Genomic DNA, 25,921 nt, shown 5'->3' with positions numbered 1-25,921 from the left:
GACAGGGTTTGTGGTTGCAAATGGCCAAATTTGAGGCCCTTCCGGTCGGCGGATGTTTGAGGGTTCAAATTTGTACTCCCTCCGTTCCAAAATAGATGATCTAACTTTGTACTAAAGTTAGTACAAAGTTGGGTCATCTATTTTGAAAATTGCTGCTGTAAATGCTCTTACATCCGCATGGCTCGCTGACACTCACATTCATGCAAGAGAGGAAATAATATTTCGCTATTGCTTGTAGATAGCCCAAGAAGTTTAATAAAATTCAGTGGATTAGAAACCCGTTATCTATTTTCAGTGTTTGCTTGATCCGCTTTGTCTGCTTTTGTGGCTAATTTTTCACTACAAATTAGTATAAAAATAAGCACTACAGCACAATTCAGCAACCTGAGCCTAGGTCTGTTCTGCAAAACGCTTGGACATCACATCATCATCTTAAAGGAGCGCATCAGAACCCATATGTTTGATAAAAGATGGCCGCAATATGGCATTTCTATCTGGAAATGCAAAAGAATGGACGATGTGTTTAGACAATAATAATACATGTAACGGACTGTACAAGACGCAACAAAGTGAAACTTTTCATTTTAGGTCCACCCAGGTACACAATAGGTGTAGCCCGGGGTCGGGACTTGTTCAAGTCTTGGTGACAGCGGTCTTGCAAACCGGGCAAACGTTCTTCTGAGAAAGCCACTGCTTGATGCAGTAAACATGGTAGCTGTGGCCGCAGCCCAGCCTCCCCATCTCGTCATTTGCTTCAAACTCTTCCTGCAACATCCATCAGAATAGACAGACCCGGTTTAAACACTTGCACAAACGATGTATATAAAGAGAAGCAGCGGGAACTGCGAGAGCGTACTTGACAAATACTGCATTTCTTCTCCACTTCCGTCGGAAACTGGAATGACGAATCAGGCTTGACCTTCCTAAGGTTGCGAACTATCTCATCCTCGCGTAGCCCTGTGTTGACATGTCCTATTCTTTCTCCAAGCTCAAGCAACTCCTGTTAAGACGAAGTTGGTTCATCACGATGATGATGCCAAGTGTTGTTACAGAACACGGGAGGGGGGGAGGAAGACAGACCTCATAAGTCATGTTGTCGACATCGAGGCGCCAATCCTGGTACCGATCATACACATTCATTCCTCCCAACAACACTCTTGTCTGAAACATCATGATCTGCCATACATATGAGAAAGGTAAGCATTCGAAACTGACATAGCCTGCTTGCATTTCATTAGACAGAAATCACTGCACACCCATGACCTTAGATGATGGGCATGCTTCCATTAAAAATGTTCAATTTATGGTAACAAGCATGAAAGAATAAAGAAGTGAGCATTATCAACATGATATGGCTTACTACAAATTGGTACTTTCAGGCCCATGGATAACATGTCGATTATTTCATACTTTTATCTTTATCGTGTATTTTTCTACGATTTTCTCTCCAAAATACATGCAACAAGGTTATAAAGGTTATACTTCAGGTAGCATGCAAATGGGTAGCTCATTTCTCAGTTAGTATCACGCTTAGACCCATGGGTCAGTGGCAAGACCAAGAAAGAGGTTTCCTCCAACCAACCAATTAGGAAATGTCACCTGCCCTAAGCATGTTAAATTGCCCCACCCACTTTCTGCATTCTGCGTATCTTTGATAGTTGCCTACAGGGACAAGAAACGCCGGTGGATCTTCACATCCAACAATAAGATAAGAGCCCTCACCAGCCAGGTGATCACGAAATACACAAGGAATGGCCACAACATGAGATCTGATTATGACTGAAGCAACAGGCAAATCATGAGGGTGCCCGGCCCCCCTGAGCAGCAAAAGACCAGTCGAGTCAGGCAGACGAGCTGGGCACCGCCGAGGCAAAGTCTGAAAGCCATCATTCACCCACCAGAATGCCCATCCCCATTCCCCACCTACTGTACGATCCGCTAGAACAGCATGCCGAAAAGAGAATGAATGAAAATAAAGTCACATTATGGGTTGTCATGCTCAGGTGTTCCACATCCACCACGCCCCTTCCCCAGAGTTCCGAAACAGCATAGTTTGAACACCATTTGACCGACCATGTCACCATCATCAGCGTGGCCATGGTTGAGCGCAAGTGTGTCTCTAGCATTTGCACTTGGTAGTCTGCATCTGCATGCCATGGTCGACAGGTCTCTCTCCATGGCCACACAGCGCAGCGGAGCTCCGTGGCCGGAGCCGCTTAATCATGGGTTCGTTAGTTAACCAACGAGAAGGCCACGGTCTCACGTCACGTTTAGCGCACGAAAGAAGCAAGTCAACCACCTCCAACGCCCAGGGGTTACAGGCACGAACATTGTCAGATCACACACAATGACAACCCTGGCTAGACTAGTAGTAGCATTATCATACGCACGGGAATCTTATGGCAACGTAATCGCGCACCGACCGCTGGACGCCGAGGCGGGGAAGGCATTAGATGCGGGTCAAGCGTGCAAGCAAACGCAAGGCGATACTGGTACTGAGGCTGGTGTGCTGTATTTAGTACTGGTGCTGAGGCTGGTGTGCTGTATCGTACCTCTTCTTCGAGGCCGCCGGGGGAGGGGCGGTAGCCGCGCATCCGGCGGAGGCGCGCGGAGGGGAGCAGGTCGGCGCCGAAGAAGGGGCCGTCCAAGTGATGCAGCGGCGGCGGCGGCGGCGGCGACTCCATGAAGGACGAGGACATCTGCTCCTGCATGCTCGCCCTCCGGGACAGGCAGGGCCGCTGTGGATGGATGTCACATGAGAAACGCAGCGTCAGCTGGCTGGCAGAACATGGCGAGAGATTCATTCATCCCACTTGCATACGGAGAATTCGGTGGCATCAAACGTGGTCGTGGAGCACTGTTTCAGATGCTTAAACAGAACATTGCATTTAAGGGCGCAAATGTGAAATTGAAATGGAAGATTTCGGAGCAGAACAGCCACCAGAAAATCTGAATGCTTGGAGGAGAACACACGCTTTCTTTTCAGCAACAGACAAAAAACGAGTTCAAAAAAAGCACAAAAACAGACACACATGAGAAATGGTGCTAAGAAAACTGAGAATAACTAACCAGCAAGAACAACAAGCAATCCTGCGAAATGGACAAGCCGTGAGCGCGAGCAGATCCAAACAAGCCAGGAAGCATCTGCCACTCACCTCTCTGTGCGGCCTCTCGGCGTCGCCGCCGCGGCCCCTCCCCAGCATCTGGTGGCGCGCCACCACGCAGTCCACGGACGACGCCTCCGCGGCGAACGGTATCCCCGGGGCGCACCACACGTCGCCGCCGATCCCTCCGCCCACAAGGCCGCCTCCACCTCCCCCTCCCCCTCCCCTCTCCTTCCTCTTGTCCTTCCCTTTCTTCCTTCGCCCGTGCCAGTCGGCCGAGGACCGCACGGCCGCCGCAGCCGCGGAGCCCGCCCCTGGCGCGTACGCCTGCGAGGCCGCGGCCGACGTGCAGCCCAGCCCGCGCAGCGCCGCGGCGGCGAAGCCCTTCCTCCGCCCTACCTCGGCCGCGGCCGGGGGAGGCAACGGCACCGAGGACGACGAGGAGGAGGAGGCCTCCCCGCGGGGCAGCAGGAGGCGCCGGATCCCCCGCCGGCGCTCCGCCGTGGGCGAGCCGCCGCGGCGGTCACCGGCCATGACGAGGAATCCGGTGTCCCTGGCGTGCTCGGGCCCGGAGAGACGGGTGGGGGCAGTAATGGCACTGCCTGGCAGCGCCTGTGAGCGGGCGGGCGGGCGCAGGCAGAGCAGAGGGGGAGGCGCGGGTTCGCGTTTGTTGTCTAGCGTGTGGAAGGCTAGACAAGTGTATACTTGAGGGGCCGAGCGGGCGAGCGAGCGAGCACGAGGAGAAAAGGAAATGCGACGTGAGGTGGTAAATTCTTGTCCCGGAATCGGCGTGGCCCTGGATTCAAGGGGACGGATGTTCTTGACTTGTTGGTGGTTTGGTGAGTTCCGAGCTCCGGAACGGTCAAATAATGCCACTACACATGGTGTAGGGCTGCTTAAACAAATGTGGCATGAAACATGTTTCACTTACATCCTCCGTTCATGTGCTTAAGTCACCTTATGAAAACCAGATTTTCCCAAAACCTTTATGCGTGGAACATTAAATTCTCTTCGAACCTCTCCTAGCCTTGTTCACGAGCGTTCTCTTCCTCCTCGATTCCCTCGTTCTCCCCCATGGAAACCCCTCCCCCTCCCGTTTTTCCTTTCTCAAGTGTGAAACAAAATCTGCACGCTGTGGATAATGTTCTTTCCATCCTTTTATAAGCCATGGCAAAAGGTTGAGCGGGGTAGGAGAGAAAAAAAACAGGTTGTTCAACATGAAAGGAGAATGTTTCCAGATTGGTTCCATGGAGATGAGGGAGGATGCGGGCGCCATGGAAGCTGAGCCGGAGACCGGCGCCACGGAGAAGATCTGCATCAAGGGGAAGGGCGCCATGGAGAAGAAGATGGGCGTCATGGAGGATCAGATCGTCCAGCAGCAGATAGGAATGGAGGAGGGCGTCCAGCAGCAGATGGGCGTCATGGAGGATCAGGTCGTCCAGTAGCAGATAGGAATGGAGGAGGGCGTCCAGCAGCAGATGGGCGCCATGGAGAAGAAGATGGGCGCCATGGAGGAAAGAAACAGTGGCATGAAGGAGGAGGGCGTCCAGCAGCAGATGGGCACCATGGGGGACAAGATTGACAAGTTGGCCGAGGAGTACCATGAAATATGACCGAACGTCATCGTGGGAAAGGTGTCGACATGGGTCCGGACACTGATACGGAAGCCTGTCATTCAAAACTAGCCGCAAATGTTTGATCACATTCGATGCAAATTTAAATAAATTGGACAAGTTTTATTCAGACTTAGATAATTTTTACACAAAACCGAATGATTTTCATCTAAACTGGAGCACATTCATTACATCTTTGACATATTTCAATTAAACACTATTCTAACCTCGTCTAAATAATCGCCTGTGCCTGTTTCCCATGATATGTCTTCCTCATGTCTGGCAGCAAGCTCGTCGGCTGGCCATGATGCCTGGAACTGGAGTTTCAGCAGGAAGAAAAGAATAGCCTCTGCCTCTGCAAAAGCGGGCAATCTCACCAGTCAGCGATGAGCCCACCAAGTTTAGCTTCAGCACGAGAGAAAGAATAGTGGTCTTTGCCTCCGCGAAGTGGGCAAGCTCACCGATTATAAGGCTAGGCAAGATGGTGGCGATGGCCTTCCTGGGACCCAAGCGGCGGCAGCCTCACCCGTTCTACTCTTACTCGCTATCTGTGGTGACCATGGACATGTCGGCCTCGTCGTTGTGTCGGTGGCGCGCGGTCGACGCAGAGCAGGCGGCGTCGTTTGTGCCGTCATCAAATTCCTCCGCCGCCGCGTCGACCTCCGCGAACATACCTTCTTTTCTTCGCCTGCTGGACGCGGAGCCACCATCACTCGCGGTGGATGTCCAGGGCCGTGCGGGAGGACATGAGCGGTGCCGCCAATTTGCTCCCCCACGAGCCAGTGCTTGATATGTCCATTTTGCAATGTTTTCCTACTGTCTTTTATAATGTTTTTGGTCATTTCTTCACTTTATGATGCAATTCTAATGCATTTTATCACTTAATTTGCATGATTTGCATGGAAAAGGAGATTGCCAGCAGCTGGAATTCGGAACCTAAAAGAGCTACAACGGAGATAGCTATTCTACGGAGCTCCAAATCACCTGAAACTTCATGCAGACTTTTTATTGAATATATAAAAAATATTGAAACAAAAAAATACCAGAGAGGGGCCACCTGCTGCTCACAAGTCAATAGGGTGCGCCCTGATGCCTTGTGGGGCCCACAGCTGGCCTCCGGTGCCCATCTTCTGCTATATGAAGAGTTTTTCCCTAGAGAAAAATAATGGAGAGACTTTCGGGACGAAGCGCCGCCATTTCGAGGCGGAACCTTGGCAGAAGCACTTCTGCTCTCCAGCGGAGCAATTTCGCCGGGAATACTTCCCTTCGGGAGGGGAAAATCGAAGCCATCGACATCAGCAATGATCCTCTTATCATGGGAGGACCAATCTTCATCAACATCTTCACCAACACCATCTCATCTCAAACCCTAGTTCATCTCTTGTATTCAATCTTTGTCCCAAAACCTTAGATTGGTACGTGTGGGTTGCTAGTAGTGTTGATTACATCTTGTAGTTGATGCTAGTTGATTTATTTGGTGGAAGATTATATGTTTAGATCCTTAAGCATATTCAATACACATATGATCTTCAACATGAATATGATTTGCGAGTAGTTACTCTTGTTCTTGAGGACATGGGAGAAGTCTTGTTATAAATAATCATGTGAAGTTGGTATTCTTTCAATATTTTGATGATATGTATGTTGTTCTTCCTCTAGTGGTATTATGTGAACGTCGACTACATGACACTTCTGAAGGAAATATGCCCTAGAGGCAATAATAAAGTTGTTTATTTATATTTCCTTATATCATGATAAATGTTTATTATTCATGCTAGAATTGTATTAACCGGAAACTTAGTACATGTGTGAATACATAGATAAACAGAATGTCACTAGTATGTCTCTACTTGACTAGCTCGTTGAATCAATGATGGTTATGTTTCCTAACCATAGACATGACTTGTCATTTGATTAACGGGATCACATCATTAGAGAATTATGTGATTGACTTGACCCATCCGTTAGCTTAGCACGATGATCGTTTAGTTTGTTGCTATTGCTTTCTCCATAACTTATACATGTTCCTATGACTATGAGATCATGCAACCCCCAAATACCGGAGGAACACTTAGTGTGCTATCAAACGTCACAACGTAACTGGGTGACTATAAAGATGCTCTACAGGTGTCTCCGATGGTGTTTGTTGAGTTGGCATAGATTAAGATTAGGATTTGTCACTCCAAGTATCGGGGATGTATCTCTGGGCCCTCTCGATAATGCACATCACTATAAGCCTTGCAAGCAATGTGACTAATGAGTTAGTTACGGGATGATGCATTACAGAACGAGTAAAGAGACTTGCCGGTAACGAGATTGAACTAGGTATTGAGATACCGACGATCGAATCTCGGGCAAGGACCATACCGATGACAAAGGAAACAACGTATATCGTTATGCGGTTTGACCGATAAAGATCTTCGTAGAATATGTGGGAGCCAATATGAAAATCCAGGTTCCGCTATTGGTTATTGACCGAAGACGTGTCTCGGTCATGTCTACATAGTTCTCGAACCTATAGGGTCCGCATGCTTAACATTTGGTGACGATCGGTATTATGAGTTTATGTGTTTTGATGTACCGAAGGTAGTTCGTAGTCCCGGATATGATCAGGGACATGACGAGGAGTCTCGAAATGGTCAAGACATAAAGATTGATATATTGGACGGCTATATTCGGACACCAGAAGTGTTCCGGGTGATTTAGGAGAAAACCGGAGTGCCGGAGGGTTACCGGAACCCCTCGAGGAACTAACGTGCCACATGGGCCTTAGTGGAGAGAGAGAGGGCCGGCCAGGGCAGGCCGCACGCCCCTCCCCCTCTAGTCCGAATTGGGCTAGGGAAGGGGGGCGGCGCCCCCCCTTTCCTTCTCCCTTCTCCTCCTTCCTTTCCCCCTCCTAGTAGGACTAGGAAAGGGGAGTCCTACTCCTAGTAGGACTAGGAAATGCGCACCACAAGGGCCGGCCGGCCTCCCCCTTGCTCCTTTATATACGGGGGCAGGGGGCACCCTAGAACACACAAGTTGATCATTGATCCCTTAGCCGTGTGCGGTGCCCCCCCTCCACCATAATCCACCTCGGTCATATCGTCGTAATGCTTAGGCGAAGCCCTGCGCCGGTAGCTTCATCATCACCGCCATCACGCCGTCGTGCTGACGAAGCTCTCCCTCGACACTCAGCTGGATCGAGAGTTCGTGGGACGTCACCGAGCCGAACATGTGCAGATTGCGGGGGTGCCATACTTTCGGTACTAGGATCAGTCGGATTGTGAACACGTACGACTACATCAACCGCGTTGTCATAATGCTTCTGCTTAAGGTCTATGAGGGTACGTGGACAACACTCTTCCCCTCTCGTTGCTATACATCACCATGATAGATCTTGCGTGTGCGTAAGATTTTTTTTCTGAAATTACTGCGTTCCCCAACAGTGGCATCTGAGCTAGGTCTATGCGTAGATGTTATATGCACGAGTAGAACACAAAGGAGTTGTGGGCGTGGGTATATACATATTGCTTGCCATCACTAGTTGATTCTTGATTCAGCGGTATTGTTGGATGAAGCGGCCCAGACCAACATTATGCGTACGCTTACGCAAGACTGGTTCTACCAATGTGCTCCGCACACGGGTGGCTGGTGGGTGTCAGTTTCTCCAACTTTAGTTGAATCGAATTCAATGAACAGAGTTCTTTCTGAAGATCAAAAAGCAATCACTATACTGCGTTGTGGTTTTTGATGTGTAGGTAAGAACGGTTCTTGCTCAGCCCGTAGGAGCCACGTAAAAATTGCAACAACAAAGTAGATGACGACTAACTTGTTTTTGCAGGGCATGTTATGTTGTGATATGATCAAGACATGATGCTAAATTTTATTGTATGAGATGACCATGTTTTGTAACACAATTATCGGCAGCTGGCAGGAGCCATATGCAGCGGCGGAGCTATGGGCCAATTGTTGGGCGGGCCAGACACAGAAACTACACTTAACACTTGAGTTTTAGGCCCAGTTTTTCTGTCTTCCTTCCCTATTTTCTCTTGGGCTGGGCGAGCCAGGGCCCAGTTTGGCCCTCACGTAGCTCCGCCCCTGGCCATATGGTTGTCGCTTTATTGTATGAAATGCAATCGCCATGTAATTGCTTTACTTTATCACTAAGCGGTAGCGATAGACGTAGATGCAATAGTTGGCGAGACGACAACAATGCTTCGATGGAGATCAAGGTGTCAAGCCGGTGACGATGGTGATCACGACGGTGCTTTGGAGATGGAGATCAAAGGCACAAGATGATGATGGGCATATCATATCACTTATATTGATTGCATGTGATGTTTATCCTTTATGCATCTTATTTTGCTTAGTTCGGCGGTAGCATTATAAGATGATCTCTCACTAAATTTCAAGGTATAAGTGTTCTCCCTGAGTATGCATCGTTGCTACAGTTCGTCGTGCTGAGACACCACGTGATGATCGGGTGTGATAAGCTCTACGTTCACATACAACGGGTGCAAGCCAGTTTTGCACACGTAGAATACTCGGGTTAAACTTGACGAGCCTAGCATATGCAGATATGGCCTCGGAACACTGAGACCGAAAGGTCGAGCATGAATCATATAGTAGATATGATCAACATAGTGATGTTCACCATTGAAAACTACTCCATCTCATGTGATGATCGGAGATGGTTTAGTTGATATGGATCACGTGATCACTTAGAAGATTAGAGAGATGTCTATCTAAGTGGAAGTTCTTAAGTAATTTGATTAATTGAACTTTAATTTGAAAGATGAACTTAGTACTTGATAGTATTTTGCATGTCTATGCTATTGTAGATAGATGGCCCTTGCTGTTGTTCCGTTGAATTTTAATGCGTTCCTAGAGAAGGCTAAGTTGAAATATGATGGTAGCAACTACACGGACTGGGTACGTAACTTGAGGATTATCCTCATTGCTGCATAGAAGAATTACGTCCTGGAAGCACCGCTAGGTGACAAACCCGCTGCAGGAGCAACGCCAGATGTTGTGAACACCTGGCATAGCAAAGCTGATGACTACTCGATAGTTCAGTCTGCCAAGCTTTACGGCTTAGAACCGGGACTTCAATGACGTTTTGAATGTCATGGAGCATATGAGATGTTCCAGGAGTTGAATTTAATATTTCAAGCAAATGCCCAGATTGAGAGATATGAAGTCTCTAATAAGTTCAATAGCTGCAAAATGGAGGAGAATAGTTCTGTCAGTGAACATATACTTAGAATGTCTGGGTACCACAACCACTTGACTCAGCTGGGAGTTAATCTTCCTAATGATAGTGTCATTGACAGAGTTCTTCAATCACTGCCACCAAGCTACAAGAGCTTCGTGATGAACTATAATATGCAAGGGATGGATAAGACGATTCCTGAGCTCTTCGCGATGCTAAAGGCTACGGAGCTAGAAATCAAGAAGGAGCATCAAGTGTTGATGGTCAACAAGACCACCAGTTTCAAGAAAAAGGGTAAAGGGAAGAAGGGGAACTTCAAAAAGAACAGCAAGCCAGTTGCTGCTCAAGTGAAGAAACCCAAGTCTGGACCTAAGCCTGAGACTGGGTGCTTCTACTACAAAGGATGACAAAGCCTGAGACTGGAAGCGGAACTACCCCAAGTATTTGCCGGAGAAGAAGGATGACAAAGTGAAAGGTATATTTGATATGCATGTTATTGATGTGTACCTTACTAATGCTCGCAGTAGTGCCTGGGTATTTGATACTGGTTCTGTTGCTAATATTTGCAACTCGAAACATGGGCTACGGATTAAGCGAAGATTGGCTAAGGACGAGGTGACGATGCGCATGGGAAATGGTTCCAAAGTCGATGTGATCGCCGTCGGCACGCTACCTCTACATCTACCTTCGGGATTAGTTTTAGGCCTAAATAATTGTTATTTGGTGCCAGCGCTGAGCATGAACATTATATCTGGATCTTGTTTGATGCGAGACGGTTATTCATTTAAATCAGAGAATAGTGGTTGTTCTATTTATATGAGTAATATCTTTTATGGTCATGCACCCTTGATGAGTGGTCTATTTTTACTAAATCTTGATAGTAGTGATACACATGTTGATAGTATTGAAGCCAAAAGATGCAGGGTTCATAATGATAGTGCAACTTATTTGTGGCACTGCCATTTGGGTCATATTGGTGTAAAGCACATGAAGAAACTCCATTCTGATGGACTTGTGGAATCACTTGATTATGAATCACTTGGTACTTGCGAACCATGCCTCATGGGCAAGATGACTAAAACTCCATTCTCCGGAACAATAGAGCGAGCAACAGAGTTATTGGAAATCATACATACTGATGTATGTGGTCCAATGAACATTGAGGCTCGCGGCGGATATCGTTACTTTCTCACCTTCACAGATGATTTGAGCAGATATGGGTATATCTACTTAATGAAACATAAGTCTGAAACATTTGAAATGTTCAAAGAATTTCAGAGTGAAGTGGAAAATCATCATAACAAGAAAATAAAGTTTCTATGATCTGATCGTGGAGAAGAATATTTGAGTTACGAGTTTGGTCTTCATTTGAAACAATGCGGAATAGTTTCGCAACTCACGCCACCCGGAACACCACAGTGTAATGGTGTGCCTGAATGTCGTAATTGTACTTTACTAGATATGGTGCGATCTATGATGTCTCTTACTGATTTACCACTATCGTTTTGGGTTTATGCTTTCAATACGGTTGCATTCATGTTAAATAGGGCACCATCTAAATCCGTTGAGACAACACCTTATGAACTATGGTTTGGCAAGAAACCCAAGTTGTCATTTCTTAAAGTTTGGGGCTGCGATGCTTATGTGAAAAAGCTTCAACCTGATAAGCTTGAACCCAAATCAGAGAAAATGTGTCTTGATAGGATACCCAAAGGAGACTGTTGGGTACACCTTCTATCACAGATCCGAAGGCAAGATATTCGTTGCTAAGAATGGATCCTTTCTAGAGAAGGAGTTTCTCTCGAAAGAAGTGAGTGGGAGGAAAGTAGAACTTGATGAGGTAATTGTACCTGCTCCCTTATTGGAAAGTAGTTCATCACTGAAATCAGTTCCAGTGATTCCTACACCAGTAAGTGAGGAAGTTAATGATGATGATCATGAAACTTCTGATCAAGTTACTACCGAACCTCGTAGGTCAACCAGAGTAAGATCTGCACCAAAGTGGTACGGTAATCCTATTCTGGAGGTCATGTTACTTGACCATGACGAACCTACGAACTATGAGGAAGCGATGATGAGCCCAGATTCTGCAAAATGGCTTGAGGCCATGAAATCTGAGATGGGATCCATGTATGAGAACAAAGTGTGGACTTTGGTTGACTTGCCCGTTGATCGGCAGGCCATAGAGAATAAATGGATCTTCAAGAAGAAGACTGATACTGACGATAACGTTACTGTCTACAAAGCTCGACTTGTTGCAAAAGGTTTTCGACAAGTTCAAGGAGTTGAATACGATGAGACCTTCTCACCTGTAGCGATGCTTAAGTCCGTCCGAATCATGTTAGCAATTGCCACATTTTATGATTATGAAATTTAGCAAATGGATGTCAAAACTGCATTCCTTAACAGATATCTTAAAGAAGAGTTGTATATGATGCAACCAGAAGGTTTTGTCAATCCAAAAGGTGCTAACAAAGTGTGCAAGCTCCAGCGATCCATTTATGGACTGGTGCAAGCCTCTCGGAGTTGGAATATACGCTTTGATAGTGTGATCAAAGCATATGGTTTTATACAGACTTTTGGAGAAGCCTGTATTTACAAGAAAGTGAGTGGGAGCTCTATAGCATTTCTGATATTATATGTAGATGACATATTGTTGATCGGAAATGATACTGAATTTCTGAATAGCATAAAAGGATACTTGAATAAGAATTTTTTAATGAAAGACCTCAGTGAAGCTGCTTATATATTGGGCATCAAGATCTATAGAGATAGATCAAGACGCCTAATTGGACTTTCACAAAGCACATACCTTGATAAAGTTTTGAAGAAGTTCAAAATGGATCAGGCAAAGAAAGTGTTCTTGCCTATGTTACAAGGTGTGAAGTTGAGTCAGACTCAATGCCCGACCACTGCAGAAGATAGAGAGAAAATGAAAGTCATTCCCTATGCTTCAGCCATAGGTTCTATCATGTATGCAATGCTGTGTACCATACCTGATGTGTGCCTTGCTATTAGTTTAGCAGGGAGGTACCAAAGTAATCCAGGAGTGGATCACTGGACAGCGGTCAAGAACATCCTGAAATACCTGAAAAGGACTAAGGATATGTTTCTCCTATATGGAGGTGACAAAGAGCTCATCGTAAACGGTTACGTCGATGCAAGCTTTGACACTGATCCAGATGACTCTAAGTCACAAACTGGATACGTGTTTTTATTAAATGGTGGAGCTATCAGTTGGTGCAGTTCCAAGCAGAGCGTCGTGGCGGGATATACGTGTGAAGCAGAGTACATAGCTGCTTCAGAAGCAGCAAATGAAGGAGTCTGGATGAAGGAGTTCATATCCGATCTAGGTGTCATACCTAGTGCATCGGGTCCAATGAAAATCTTTTGTGACAATACTGGTGCAATTGCCTTGGCAAAGGAATCCAGATTTCACAAGAGAACCAAGCACATCAAGAGACACTTCAATTCCATCCGTGATCAAGTCAAGGAGGGAGACATAGAGATTTGCAAGATACATATGGATCTGAATGTTGCAGACCCATTGACTAAGCCTCTCTCACGAGCAAAACATGATCAACACCAAGACTCCATGGGTGTTAGAATCATTACAATGTAGTCTAGATTATTGACTCTAGTGCAAGTGGGAGACTGAAGGAAATATGCCCTAGAGGCAATAATAAAGTTGTTTATTTATATTTTCAGCCGGACTATATCTTCAGCCGGACTCCTGGGCTATGAAGATACAAGATTGAAGACTTCGTCCCGTGTCCGGAAGGGACTTTCCTTGGCGTGGAACGCAAGCTTGGCGATACGGATATGCAGATCTCCTACCATTGTAACCGACTTTGTGTAACCCTAACCCTCTCCGGTGTCTATATAAACCGGAGGGTTTTAGTCCGTAGGACAACATACAGAACAACAATCATACCATAGGCTAGCTTCTAGGGTTTAGCCTCTCCGATCTCGTGGTTGATCTACTCTTGTACTACCCATATCATCAATATTAATCAAGCAGGACGTAGAGTTTTACCTCCATCGAGAGGGCCCGAACCTGGGTAAAACTTCGTGTCCCTTGCCTCCTGTTACCATCCGGCCTAGACGCATAGTTCGGGACCCCCTACCCGAGATCCGCCGGTTTTGACACCGACATTGGTGCTTTCATTGAGAGTTCCTCTGTGTCGTCGCCGTCAGGCTCGATGGCTCCTACGATCATCAATAGCGATGCAGTCCAGGGTGAGACCTTCTCCCCGGACAGATCTTCGTCTTCGGCGGCTTCGCACTGCAGGCCAATTCACTTGGCCATCTAGAGCAGATCGAAAGCTATGCCCCTGGCCGTCAGGTTAGATTTGGAAGCTTAAAATACACGGCTGACATCCGCGGGGACTTGATCTTCGACGGATTCGAGCCACTGCCGAGCGCGCCGCACTGTCACGACGAGCATGATCTAGCTGTGCCGCCGAACAGTGCCCTGGAGGCCGCACTCGCATCGGCTTCGACCCTTAATTTGGAGCCAACTGCGCCGATCGAGGATGGGTGGTTGGACGCCGCCTCAGGGGCTGCGATCCCAACGGCGATCGAGCCGAACACCAGCCCCGCACTCTGCGAGACTCGTGACTCCAAGGACCCGTACTCCTCTCCGGACTCCGAACCCTCCGCGCCCCTGCTGATCGAATCCGATTGGGCACCGATCATGGAGTTTACTGCCGCGGACATCTTCCAGCACTCGCCTTTCGGCGATATTCTGAAGACACTAAAGTCTCTCTCTTTATCAGGAGAGCCCTGGCCGGACTACGATCAGCAAGGTTGGGATACGGACGATGAAGGAATTCAAAGCCCACCCACCACCCACTTTGTAGCCACTGTCGACGATTTAACCGACATGCTCGACTTCGACTCCGAAGACATCGACGGTATGGACGCCGATGAAGGAGACGATGAAGAACCAGCGCCTATCGGGCCCTGGAAAGCCACCTCGTCATATGACATATACATGGTGGACACCCCAAAAGAAGGAGATGGCGATGGAACAGCGGAGGATGACCCCTCCAAGAAACAGCCTAAGCGCCGGCGTCAGCGGCGCCGCTCAAAATCCCGCCAAAACAAATACGGTGATTCAAGCACGGGAGATAATAATACTCCGGAGAGTGCCGAAGAAAACCCCCTCCAACAAGATTCAGCACAGGAGGATGGAGAAACCAGCCCTCTTGAGAGAGCGGCAGACAGAGAGGTCAAGGACGATAATCATATGCCTCCCTCCGAAGACGAGGCAAGCCTCGACGACGACGAATTCGTCGTGTTAGAGGATCCCGACGAGCAAGAGCGTTTTCAACGCAGGCTTATGGCCACGGCAAGAAGCCTCAAGAAAAAATAGCAACAACTTAGAGCTGATCAAGATTTGCTAGTTGACAGATGGACTGAAGTCCTTGCGGCCGAAGAGCATAAACTCGAACGCCCCTCCAAGAGCTACCCAAAGCGCAGGTTGCTACCCCGATTAGAGGAGGAAGCACTTAAACCTACATCACCAACACTCGATACGGCCGATCGGCCACCTCGTGGCCGTGACAGAGAGGCCTCTCGGCCCTCCACTCAAGCCGCACCCCGTACCAAGGCACGGGAAAATGCGCCAGACCTGCGATATATGTTGGAGGACAAGGCAAGGCAAACAAGATCGATCTACGGATCGCGTGGGCGCCCCACGACTCAAGACGGTAACTGTCACTCCGGCCACAAATTCGGCAGGGCCGAACACAGTAGACAAAGCTCATTGGAGCTACGTCGTGATATAGCCTAGTACAGAGGCGCCGCACACCCACTATGCTTCACAGACGAAATAATGGATCATCAAATCCCCGAGGGTTTCAAACCCGTAAACGTCGAATCATATGATGGCACAACAGATCCTGCGGTATGGATCGAGGATTATCTCCTTCATATCCACATGGCCCGTGGCGATGATTTCCACGCCATCAAATACCTCCCACTCAAGCTTAAAGGACCAGCTCGGCATTGGCTTAACAGCTTGCCAACAGGATCAATCAGTTGTTGGGAGGACCTGGAGGCTGCATTCCTCGACAATTTCCAGGGCACTTATGTGTGACCCCCAGACGCCGATGACCTAAGCCACGTAATTCAGCAGCCAGAGGAATCGGCGAGGCAATTCTGGACACGGTTCCTAACAAAGAAAAATCAAATAGTCGACTGTCCGGACACTGAGGCCCTAGCAGCCTTCAAGCACAATATCCGTGACGAGTGGCTTGCCCGGCACCTTGGACAGGAAAAGCCGAAATCTATGGCAGCACTCACGACACTCATGATCCGCTTTTGCACGGGAGAAGACAGCTGGCTTGCTCGTAGCAACAATATGACCAAGAACCCTGGTAATTCGGATACCAGGGACAATAGTGGCAGGTCGCGTCGCAACAAGCAGAAGCACCGCACTAACGACGACAATGCTGAGGATACGGCAGTTAATGCCGGATTCAGAGGCTATAAATCCGGTCAATGGAAAAAGCCATTCAAAAGAAATCCTAGGGGCCCGTCCAGTTTGGACCGAATACTCGACCGCTTGTGCCAAATACATGGCACCCCCAAAAAGCCGGCCAATCACACCAACAGGGATTGTTGGGTGTTCAAGCAGGCAGGCAAGTTAAATACCGAAAATACAGACAAGGGGCCGCATAGCGATGATGATGAGGAGCCGCGTCCGCCGAACAACAGTGGACAGAAGGGATTTCCCCCACAAGTGCGGACGGTGAACATGATATACGCAACCCACATCCCCAAGAGGGAGCGGAAGCGCGCGTTAGGGGACGTATACGCGATAGTGCCAGTCGCCCCAAAGTTCAACCCATGGTCCTCCTGCCCGATCACCTTTGATCGAAGGGACCACCCCACTAGCATCCGTCATGGCGGATTCGCCGCATTGGTTCTAGACCCAATTATTGACGGATTTCATCTCACTAGAGTCCTTATGGACGGCGGCAGCAGCCTGAACCTGCTTTACCAGGATAGTTTGCGGAAAATGGGCATAGATCCCTCGAGGATTAAGCCCACCAAAACGACCTTTAAAGGCGTAATACCAGGTGTAGAGGCCAACTATACAGGCTCAGTCACACTTGAAGTGGTCTTCGGATCTCCGGATAATTTCCGAAGCGAGGAGTTAATCTTTGACATAGTCCCATTCCGCAGTGGCTATCACGCACTGCTCGGGCGAACCGCATTCGCCAAGTTCAATGTGGTACCGCACTACGCATACCTTAAGCTCAAAATGCCAGGCCCTCGAGGAGTAATTACGGTCAATGGAAACACCGAACGCTCCCTCCGAACGGAGGAGCAAACAGCGGCCCTTGTAGCGGAAGTACAAAGCAGCCTCTCCAGGCAGTTCTCCAGTCCGGCCATTAAACGACCAGACACCGTCAAGCGCGCCCGGAGTAACCTACAACAAGACCGCCTGGCACGATCCGAGCAGGCGTAGCAATGCGTCCCCAACCCCAGCCCTCGCAAAAAGGCGACGCCAGTGCTTCGCATACATAACTATGCTCTAGAAATACCATGGATACATGGGGAGGGGCACCATCACGGCACGCCCAAAACACAGCTTAAACCGCACCAGGGGCTGCCGATTTTTTAATTTTCTCTTACTTTCAGGACTCCATTCTTCGGAAGGCCTGTTCGGTAGTTCAATTGCCGCACAAACGATGCAAGAACCAGGAAAGCAGACAAGCCACGCCGCATTATGGAACTCCCAGGTGGTCTCTATCACGAGCAGTATACCTGTTTCGCATACCATTCCGCAGCCTGCCCCTTGAACGGACATGTTAAATAGTCCAACGTTTTGCTTATTGCATTATTTGTATCGTTCTGCTTTGATCGCAGCCCTTTTTAATAAACAATGCATAGCTTTTGTCTATTTTTGCATTACCCTTTTTTTAATATATGTTCCTTAATGACATGTTGCACCCGTACACTTTGGTACGGCCACAATACGCCAGGGGCTTTAGTACCCCTCAATATGGTGTGAGAAGTCCGAACACTTTAACAGGTGTGGCACCCCGAACTTATAGCATTATATGCATCGGCTCCGAATCATGTCTTGGGTCAATAGTTGGGTTTGCCCGGCTCCTATGTTTTGGTGCCTTACGTTCCGCTATATCGGCTAAGGTAGCACTAGGAGAACCACTGCGATTGTGCCCCAGTTGAGCTGGGTCGAGCACCTCAGTGGAGAAAGCTAAAACTGACTGTCATGATGAAGCGAGAGCTGGTCGCTGTTCGAGAGGTTTTTTGAGTCCCTAAAGACTTATGCCGCTTAGAGCGAGGAGTCGGCTCTGTCCGGCCAAGGCATGGATAGCGCCCCGAACTCGGTCTTCCGAATACCAGGGGCTTCGCAGAAATTTAAAATTATAGAATTCTATGGCTAAGTGAGAGTGTTCACGCATTATAGTCCGATTGCCTTGTTCATTGGGCTGAGCGCCACCCTCGAAGGACCCAAACATGGGAAAAAGAGCGCTCAGGTTTATCCCCGAACACCCCAGCACTAGCGGCACGGGGGTAGAAGCCGACGACTCACCATCTCTCATAATTGATAAACAGCCGCACATAAGGTAATATTTTAAATTCCAACAGCATTGCTTAGCGCATATGAACAAGTTTTCAGCGCATAGGACAAAACGAGCAAGTTTCACTCAAAAATTACATCCCTAGAACATTCATCCGCCACAAGGCAGGCACCCTTCAGAACATCCTTATAATAATTCTCGGACTTGCGATGCTCTTTCCCCGGCGGTGGCCCGTCCTTCACAAGCTTCTCAGCATCCAGCTTGCCCCAGTGCACCTTAGCACGAGCAAGGGCCCTACGGGCACCTTCAATGCAGACGGAGCGCTTGATGACTTCGAGCCTTGGACAGGCCTCCACCAGCCGCCGCACCAACCCGAAATAGCTCCCAGGAAGAGCCTCTCCAGGCCATAGCCGAACTATGAGGCCCTTCATGGCCTGTTCGGCCGCCTTGTGGAGCTCGACTAGTTGCTTCAGCTGGTCGCTCAGGGGCACGGGGTGTCCGGCCTCAGCATACTGAGACCAGAACACCTTCTCTGTCGAGCTGCCCTCCTCGGCTCGATAGAATGCGGCGGCATCGGACACAATCCGGGGAAGATCTGCGAACGCTCCTGGAGAGCTCCGGATTGAGTAACTCATGTTTATGTGTTTGCTTTGCATAAAGAATGCCTTACCCGCCGCTATCTTCTTCACCTCATCCAACTCCTGGAGGGTCACGAGCTCGGACGCTCGCGCCTTTGAGTCAAGCTCCAAACTCTCATGTTTTTTCATGAGAACCTGGAGCTCTTGCTGCACCTTGCCAACCTGGGCCTCGTACTTCTCCCGCTCGGTGCGCTCCATGGCCGCCCTCTTCTCAGCCTCGACCAGCGCTTGCTTAAGGGTCGCCACCTCAGACGTGGCCCCTACAATAGCCATGATAATCCTGTCATTTTTTGCAATTGCACGTTTTTATATATATTTAAACAAGGTATTTCTTACCTTCATTGTCCTCGAGCTGCTTCTTGGCATGCCCGAGCTCTTGCTCGGACCACTCGAAGTTCTGCTTTAGCGTGTCCACTTCTGCAGTCAGTGCGGCGGACGCAAGCAGAGAAGCCTGCATACGCATATTGACTCCTATTTGTTAGACTCCTGTGAATTTTATTTGATCCTCTATTCGGCTTTTCTTCCCGAACGCCAAACAGAGCATCAGGGGCTACTGTCTATGCGGTAATATTATTTACACATTCTTTACTTACCTCAAAGCCTATTAAAAGGATAGTACAAGCTTCAGTCAGTCCGCTCTTGGCGGACTGAACCTTCTGGACCACCGCACTCATAATGGTGCGGTGCTCCTTGTTGATGGAGGCGCCTTGGAGCGCCTCCAACAGATTGTCCGGCGCCTCCGGTTGGACGGGGGTCACCGGCACGGTGGGCTTGCTCCTCTTGGAAGGAGGTCCCCCGCCGGACTCTGGAACCTTTGAAGGTTCCGGAGCGGTGTCCGGCCTAGGGCCGGACTTGGAGCCCTGGGGGGTTCTATCCCCTTCACTCCTGGGGTCCGGGAGGTCGCCTTGCGGCGCCTCGAGGACCACCTCCTCCCGGATTGGAACCTGTTGGGACAACACTTCGGTGTCGTCCGTAGGGCGGGGGGAGGAAGCCGTCGGAAGCGAATTCACATCCGACGAGTCCAGTGAACCGCTCGACGACGCGTCGAGCCGGTCTTTGGGTGGGCTGCATAAACATATTCGACATAAGGGAAAGCTGTGCAATAAAGGAATACTATGAATTACTCGGGTATCCGGATACTTACGATTTAGCCAGGGGCTTGGCCCTGAGCGGCCAATCCTCTCCGACGTCGTCGGCGTCAGTGGAGTAGTCCAGAGGAAGGGTTTTCCCCTTCTTGGACCCTTCGGCCTCCCCAGTTGGGGCGGCCTTCCTTTTCTTCCCTTCCCCCGCTGGAGGGGGAGGAGTCTCTTCTTCTTCCTCCTCGTCTTCATGGGAGGAGTGCGTCTTGGAGTCGTCGGATGAGGGATCCGACACCTCCAGGCGCCGGGCACTCTTTCGAGTCCCCGTGGCCTTCTTCTTGGCCTTCTTCTCCGGCACCACATGGGGTGCCGGAACCAGCAGCTTCGCCAAACGAGCGTCCGCTGGGCCTTCGGGCAAAGGAGCCGGACAGTTGATCTGTCCGGACGTCTCCTGCCAATCCTGTCAAAGGTAAGGGAGCTTAGATCCCGCATGGAGTCAAACTATGAAAAACTGATACCCTGTAAAAGGTAAAAACAGCTTACCGCATGAGCGTGACGCTGCGTAATGCATCCGCGATCCTCGGTAGCGGATGCGGGGGCCTCGGCGCCCTTGAAAAGCACCTTCCAGGCATCTTCGTACGTCGTGTCGAAGAGCCTGCTCAGAGTTCGGTGCCACGCCGGGTCGAACTCCCACAGGTTGAAAGCCCGTTGTTGACATGGGAGGATCCGGCGGATGAGCATAACTTAGACTACGTTGACAAGTTTGAGCTTCTTGTCCACCAGGGTTTGGACGCATGTTTGGAGTCCGGTCAGCTCTCATTTTTTACCCCACGACAGGCCCGTCTCCTTCCAAGAGGTGAGCCGCGTAGGGGGTCCGGATCGGAACTCAGGGGCTGCGACCCATTCAGGGTCGCGCGGCTCGGTGATGTAAAACCACCCCGATAGCCACCCCTTCAGGGTGTCCACAAAGGAGCCCTTGAGCCATAAGACGTTGGGCATCTTGCCCACCATGGCGCCTCCGCACTCCGCCTGGTTGCCGCGCACCACCTTCGGCTTGACGTTGAAAGTCTTGAGCCATAGGCCGAAATGGGGGCGGATGCGGAGGAAAGCCTCGCACACGACGATAAACGCCGAGATGTTGAGGACAGAGTTCCGGGCCAGATCGTGGAAATCCAGGCCATAGTAGAACATGATCCCCCGGACAAATGGGTGGAGAGGGAAGCCCAGTCCGCGGAGGAAATGGGGGAGGAACACCACCCTCTCATGGGGCCTAGGGGTGGGGACGAGCTGCCCCTCTTCAGGGAACCGGTGCGCGATGTCGTTAGACAAGTATCCGGCCTTCCTTAGTCTTTTGATGTGTCCCTCCATAACGGAGGAGACCATCCACTTGCCTCCCGCTCCGGACATGGCTGGAGAAGGTTGAGGTGGGGAGTGCGGACTTGGGCGCTAGAGCTCGGGTGTGCAAGAATGGATAGGCAAAGGAGGAAGAAGGCGTAGGTGAAAAGGTGGATCCTTATCCCCTTATATGGGTGGACGCAACTATGTGTCCCCACCAGCTTGGTAAAACTCGCTTATCCCCAAGTGCCGTAATCAGTGGCGCGGTTGGGTTACCCATACCCGTATTGATGAGAATCCCGAAATAAGGGGACATGATCTCTGTTTCGACAAGACGTGCCAAGGAAACCACCTCGCATGACGCGCTGAGGTGGGATAATAAAACGATTCGAATAAAGGCTTGGCCGTGGTGCGTCACACTACGGAATACGTCAGCAGATTAGATTTGTGAAAATATTATTCTCTCTATGGCAATATGTGGAAACTTATTTTGCAGAGCCGGACACTATCTTTGTGTTCAAAATCTTCTATGAAGTACTTGGAGGAGGAACCCGCCTTGCAATGCCGAAGACAAACCGCGCGTCGGACTCGTCATCATTGAAGCCTGGTTCAGGGGCTACTGAGGGAGTCCTGGATTAGGGGGTGTCCGGATGGTCGGACTATATCTTCAGCCGGACTCCTGGGCTATGAAGATACAAGATTGAAGACTTCGTCCCGTGTCCGGAATGGACTTTCCTTGGCGTGGAAGGCAAACTTGGCGATATGGATATGCAGATCTCCTACCATTGTAACCGACTTTGTGTAACCCTAACCCTCTCCGGTGTCTATATAAACCAGAGGGTTTTAGTCCGTAGGACAACATACAGAACAACAATCATACCATAGGCTAGCTTCTAGGGTTTAGCCTCTCCGATCTCGTGGTAGATCTACTCTTGTACTACCCATATCATCAATATTAATCAAGCAGGACGTAGGGTTTTACCTCCATCGAGAGGGCCCGAACCTGGGTAAAACTTCGTGTCCCTTGCCTCCTGTTACCATCCGGCCTAGACACATAGTTCAGGACCCCCTACCCGAGATCCGCCGGTTTTGACACCGACACAAAGGAATCCAGATTTCACAAGAGAACCAAGCACATCAAGAGACACTTCAATTCCATCCGTGATCAAGTCAAGGAGGGAGACATAGAGATTTGCAAGATACATATGGATCTGAATGTTGCAGACCCGTTGACTAAGCCTCTCTCACGAGCAAAACATGATCAACACCAAGACTCCATGGGTGGTAGAATCATTACAATGTAATCTAGATTATTAACTCTAGTGCAAGTGGGAGACTGAAGGAAATATGCCCTAGAGGCAATAATAAAGTTGTTTATTTATATTTCCTTATATCATGATAAATGTTTATTATTCATGCTATAATTGTACTAACCGGAAACTTAGTACATGTGTGAATACATAGACAAACAGAATGTCACTAGTATGCATCTACTTGACTAGCTCGTTGAATCAATGATGGTTATGTTTCCTAACCATAGGCATGAGTTGTCATTTGATTAACAGGTTCACATCATTAGAGAATGATGTGATTGACTTGACCCATCCGTTAGCTTAGCACGATGATCATTTAGTTTGTTTCTATTGCTTTCTCCATAACTTATACATGTTCCTATGACTATGAGATCATGCAACCCCCGAATACCGGAGGAACACTTAGTGTGCTATCAAACGTCACAACATAACTGGGTGACTATAAAGATGCTCTATAGGTGTCTCTGATGGTGTTTGTTGAGTTGGCATAGATCAAGATTAGGATTTGTCACTCCGAGTATCGGAGAGGTATCTCTAGGCCCTCTCGGTAATGCACATCACTATAAGACTTGCAAGCAATGTGACTAATGAGTTAGTTACGGGATGATGCATTATAGAATGAGTAAAGAGACTTGCCGGTAACGAAATTGAACTAGGTATTGAGATACCGACTATCGAATCTCAGGCAAGTACCATATCGATGAAAAGGGGAACAACGTATATCGTTATGCGGTTTGACCGATAAAGATCTTCGTAGAATATGTGGGAACCAATATGAAAATCCAGGTTCTGCTATTGGTTATTGACCGAAGACGTGTCTCGGTCATGTCTACATAGTTCTCGAACCTATAGGGTCCGCACGCTTAACATTCGGTGACGATCAGTATTATGAGTTTATGTGTTTTGATGTACCGAAGGTAGTTTGTAGTCCCGGATATGATCATGGACATGACAAGGAGTCTCGAAATGGTCGAGACATAAATATTGATATATTGGACGGCTATATTCGGACACCGAAAGTGTTCTGGGTGATTTAGGAGAAAACCGGAGTGCCGGAGGGTTACCGGAACCCCTCGGGGAACTAACATGCCACATGGGCCTTAGTGGAGAGAGAGAGGGCCGGCCAGGGCAGGCCGCACGCCCCTCCCCCTCTAGTCCGAATTGGGCTAGGGAAGGGGGCGGCGCCCCCCTTTCCTTCTCCCTTCTCCTCCTTCCTTCCCTCCTCCTAGTAGGACTAGGAAAGGGGAGTCCTACTCCTACTGGGTGGAGGACTCCTCCTCTCCAGGCGCGCCACAAGGGCCGGCCGGCCTCCCCCCTTGCTCCTTTATATACGGGGGCAGGGGGCACCCTAGAACACACAAGTTGATCATTTATCCCTTAGCCGTGTGCGGTGCCCCCCTCCACCATAATCCACCTCGGTCATATCGTCGTAGTGCTTAGGCGAAGCCATGCGCCGGTAGCTTCATCATCACTGTCATCACGCCATCGTGCTGACAAAGCTCTGCCTCGACACTCAGCTGGATCGAGAGTTCGTGGGACGTCACCGAGCCGAACGTGTGCAGATCGCGGAGGTGCCGTACTTTCGGTACTAGGATCGGTCAGACCGTGAAGACGTACGACTACATCAATCGCGTTGTCATAACGCTTCCGCTTACGGTCTACAAGGGTACGTGGACAACACTCTTCCCCTCTCATTGCTATGCATCACCATGATAGATCTTGCGTGTGCGTAGGATTTTTTTGAAATTACTGCGTTCCCCAACAACTTCACCATGCTTGGGCTAAGGGAAGACATTGGGGAGTACTAAGTAGATGATGGTTTGCAAGAGGACAGAGGCTTAAACCCTAGTTTATGCATTATTCCATAAGGGGCTGGTTTGGATCCATATGTTTCATGCTATGGTTAGGTTTATCTTAATTCTTCTTTCATAGTTTCTCATGCTTGCGAGAGGGGATTATCACAAGAGAGTTGCTTGTTCAAGTAATAAAAACACCCTAGCACCGGTCCACTCACATATCAAATTATCAAAGTAGCGAACGCGAATCAACTAAACATGATGAACGTGACTAGACGAGAATTCCCGTGTGTCCTCGAGAACATTTTGCATTATATAAGAGAACTTTCTGGCTTGTCCTTTGCTATAAAAAGGATTGGGCCACCTTGCTGCACTTTTGTTACTATTGTTATGTGTCACCTGTTATGAATTATCTTGCTACAAAAACTATCTATTACCGATAATTTTAGTACTTGCAGAGAATACCCTGCTGGAAACCGCTTATCTCCTCATTGGGTTCGACACTCTTACTTATCGAAAGGACTACGAATGATCCCTTATTGACGAGGACATCAATACGATTGTTACACCCACAGCCCCTGCTACTACATATACTGGACCAATTACTAGAGCTCGCGCACGCCAATTAAATTATCAGGTACTTTCGTTTCTTGGTAATGATTCTAATGTTCATGAGAATATGATGCTGCCTAAATTGGATACATTCGTTTTGCATACAAATGGCATGGATAAGAGGGATAAACACTGGAGCAAGAGCAAGCATGGAGAGGATGGCATGTGCAAGGGGAACAAGAACGAAGTTACAAGTGATGATTTCAGGACTTTGAAGCCACCATAATCAGTGCATAAAGCCTTGTATGAAATATACAAGATGCCACTTCATAAATTTCGTCCAGAGGCTATTCTAGGTGCTGCATCACCTTATTATTGGGCCAGGCCCATGTAATTTCGAAATACATAAGTATAGGCTGTTTTTAGAGTCCGTATGTGTGGGGAAACAAGAGATAGGGTTGGTTTCGGACCCCTCCACCAAGGGCCACGAAATTGCTCCCCTCTTCCTCCATATATACAACCCTTAGGGCACCGTTTAAACTTTGGGTTTTGTTTAGATTAAAAGTTTGCCATAGCTGCAACTTCGCGTACTTCGTTTGTGTTCAACAACCAGACCAAGACGTCACAAAACCCCACCTTCATTAATAAAGCTTCCTTTTTATTCGCAATATCCAGATTGCAATATTAGTTTCTTGCTTGTTCCTTATTTGCTCGCAGGAAATAGACCCTCGTGGTC

At 48.7% G+C, this 25,921-nt stretch overlaps 1 protein-coding gene across 2 annotated transcripts; it reads right to left on the bottom strand.

Moving 5' to 3' along the window:
* Positions 1-427: 427 nt before the first annotated feature.
* Positions 428-3,821, bottom strand: LOC125544499 (E3 ubiquitin-protein ligase MBR1-like). 2 transcript variants are annotated; one of them, XM_048708212.1, is made up of 5 exons: positions 3,156-3,809; positions 2,553-2,738; positions 1,081-1,176; positions 857-1,000; positions 428-765 (listed from the first exon to the last, which is right to left on the bottom strand). In XM_048708212.1, the coding sequence occupies exons 1-5, from the start codon at positions 3,636-3,638 to the stop codon at positions 634-636; spliced, it is 1,041 nt and encodes a 346-aa protein (XP_048564169.1). In that variant the 5' UTR covers positions 3,639-3,809; the 3' UTR covers positions 428-633. The 2 variants fall into 2 exon arrangements, with proteins under 2 accessions (XP_048564169.1, XP_048564170.1); XM_048708213.1 differs by lacking the exon at positions 2,553-2,738 and having other exon boundaries at positions 3,156-3,821.
* Between the last annotated feature and the right edge of the window lie 22,100 nt (positions 3,822-25,921).

Source organism: Triticum urartu, chromosome 3 (assembly GCF_003073215.2).
Source record: "Triticum urartu cultivar G1812 chromosome 3, Tu2.1, whole genome shotgun sequence".
In the NCBI taxonomy this organism is placed as follows: domain Eukaryota; kingdom Viridiplantae; phylum Streptophyta; class Magnoliopsida; order Poales; family Poaceae; genus Triticum; species Triticum urartu.
Note: the sequence above shows the minus strand (reverse complement) of the source record. Positions and strands in the feature narration are given on the sequence as shown.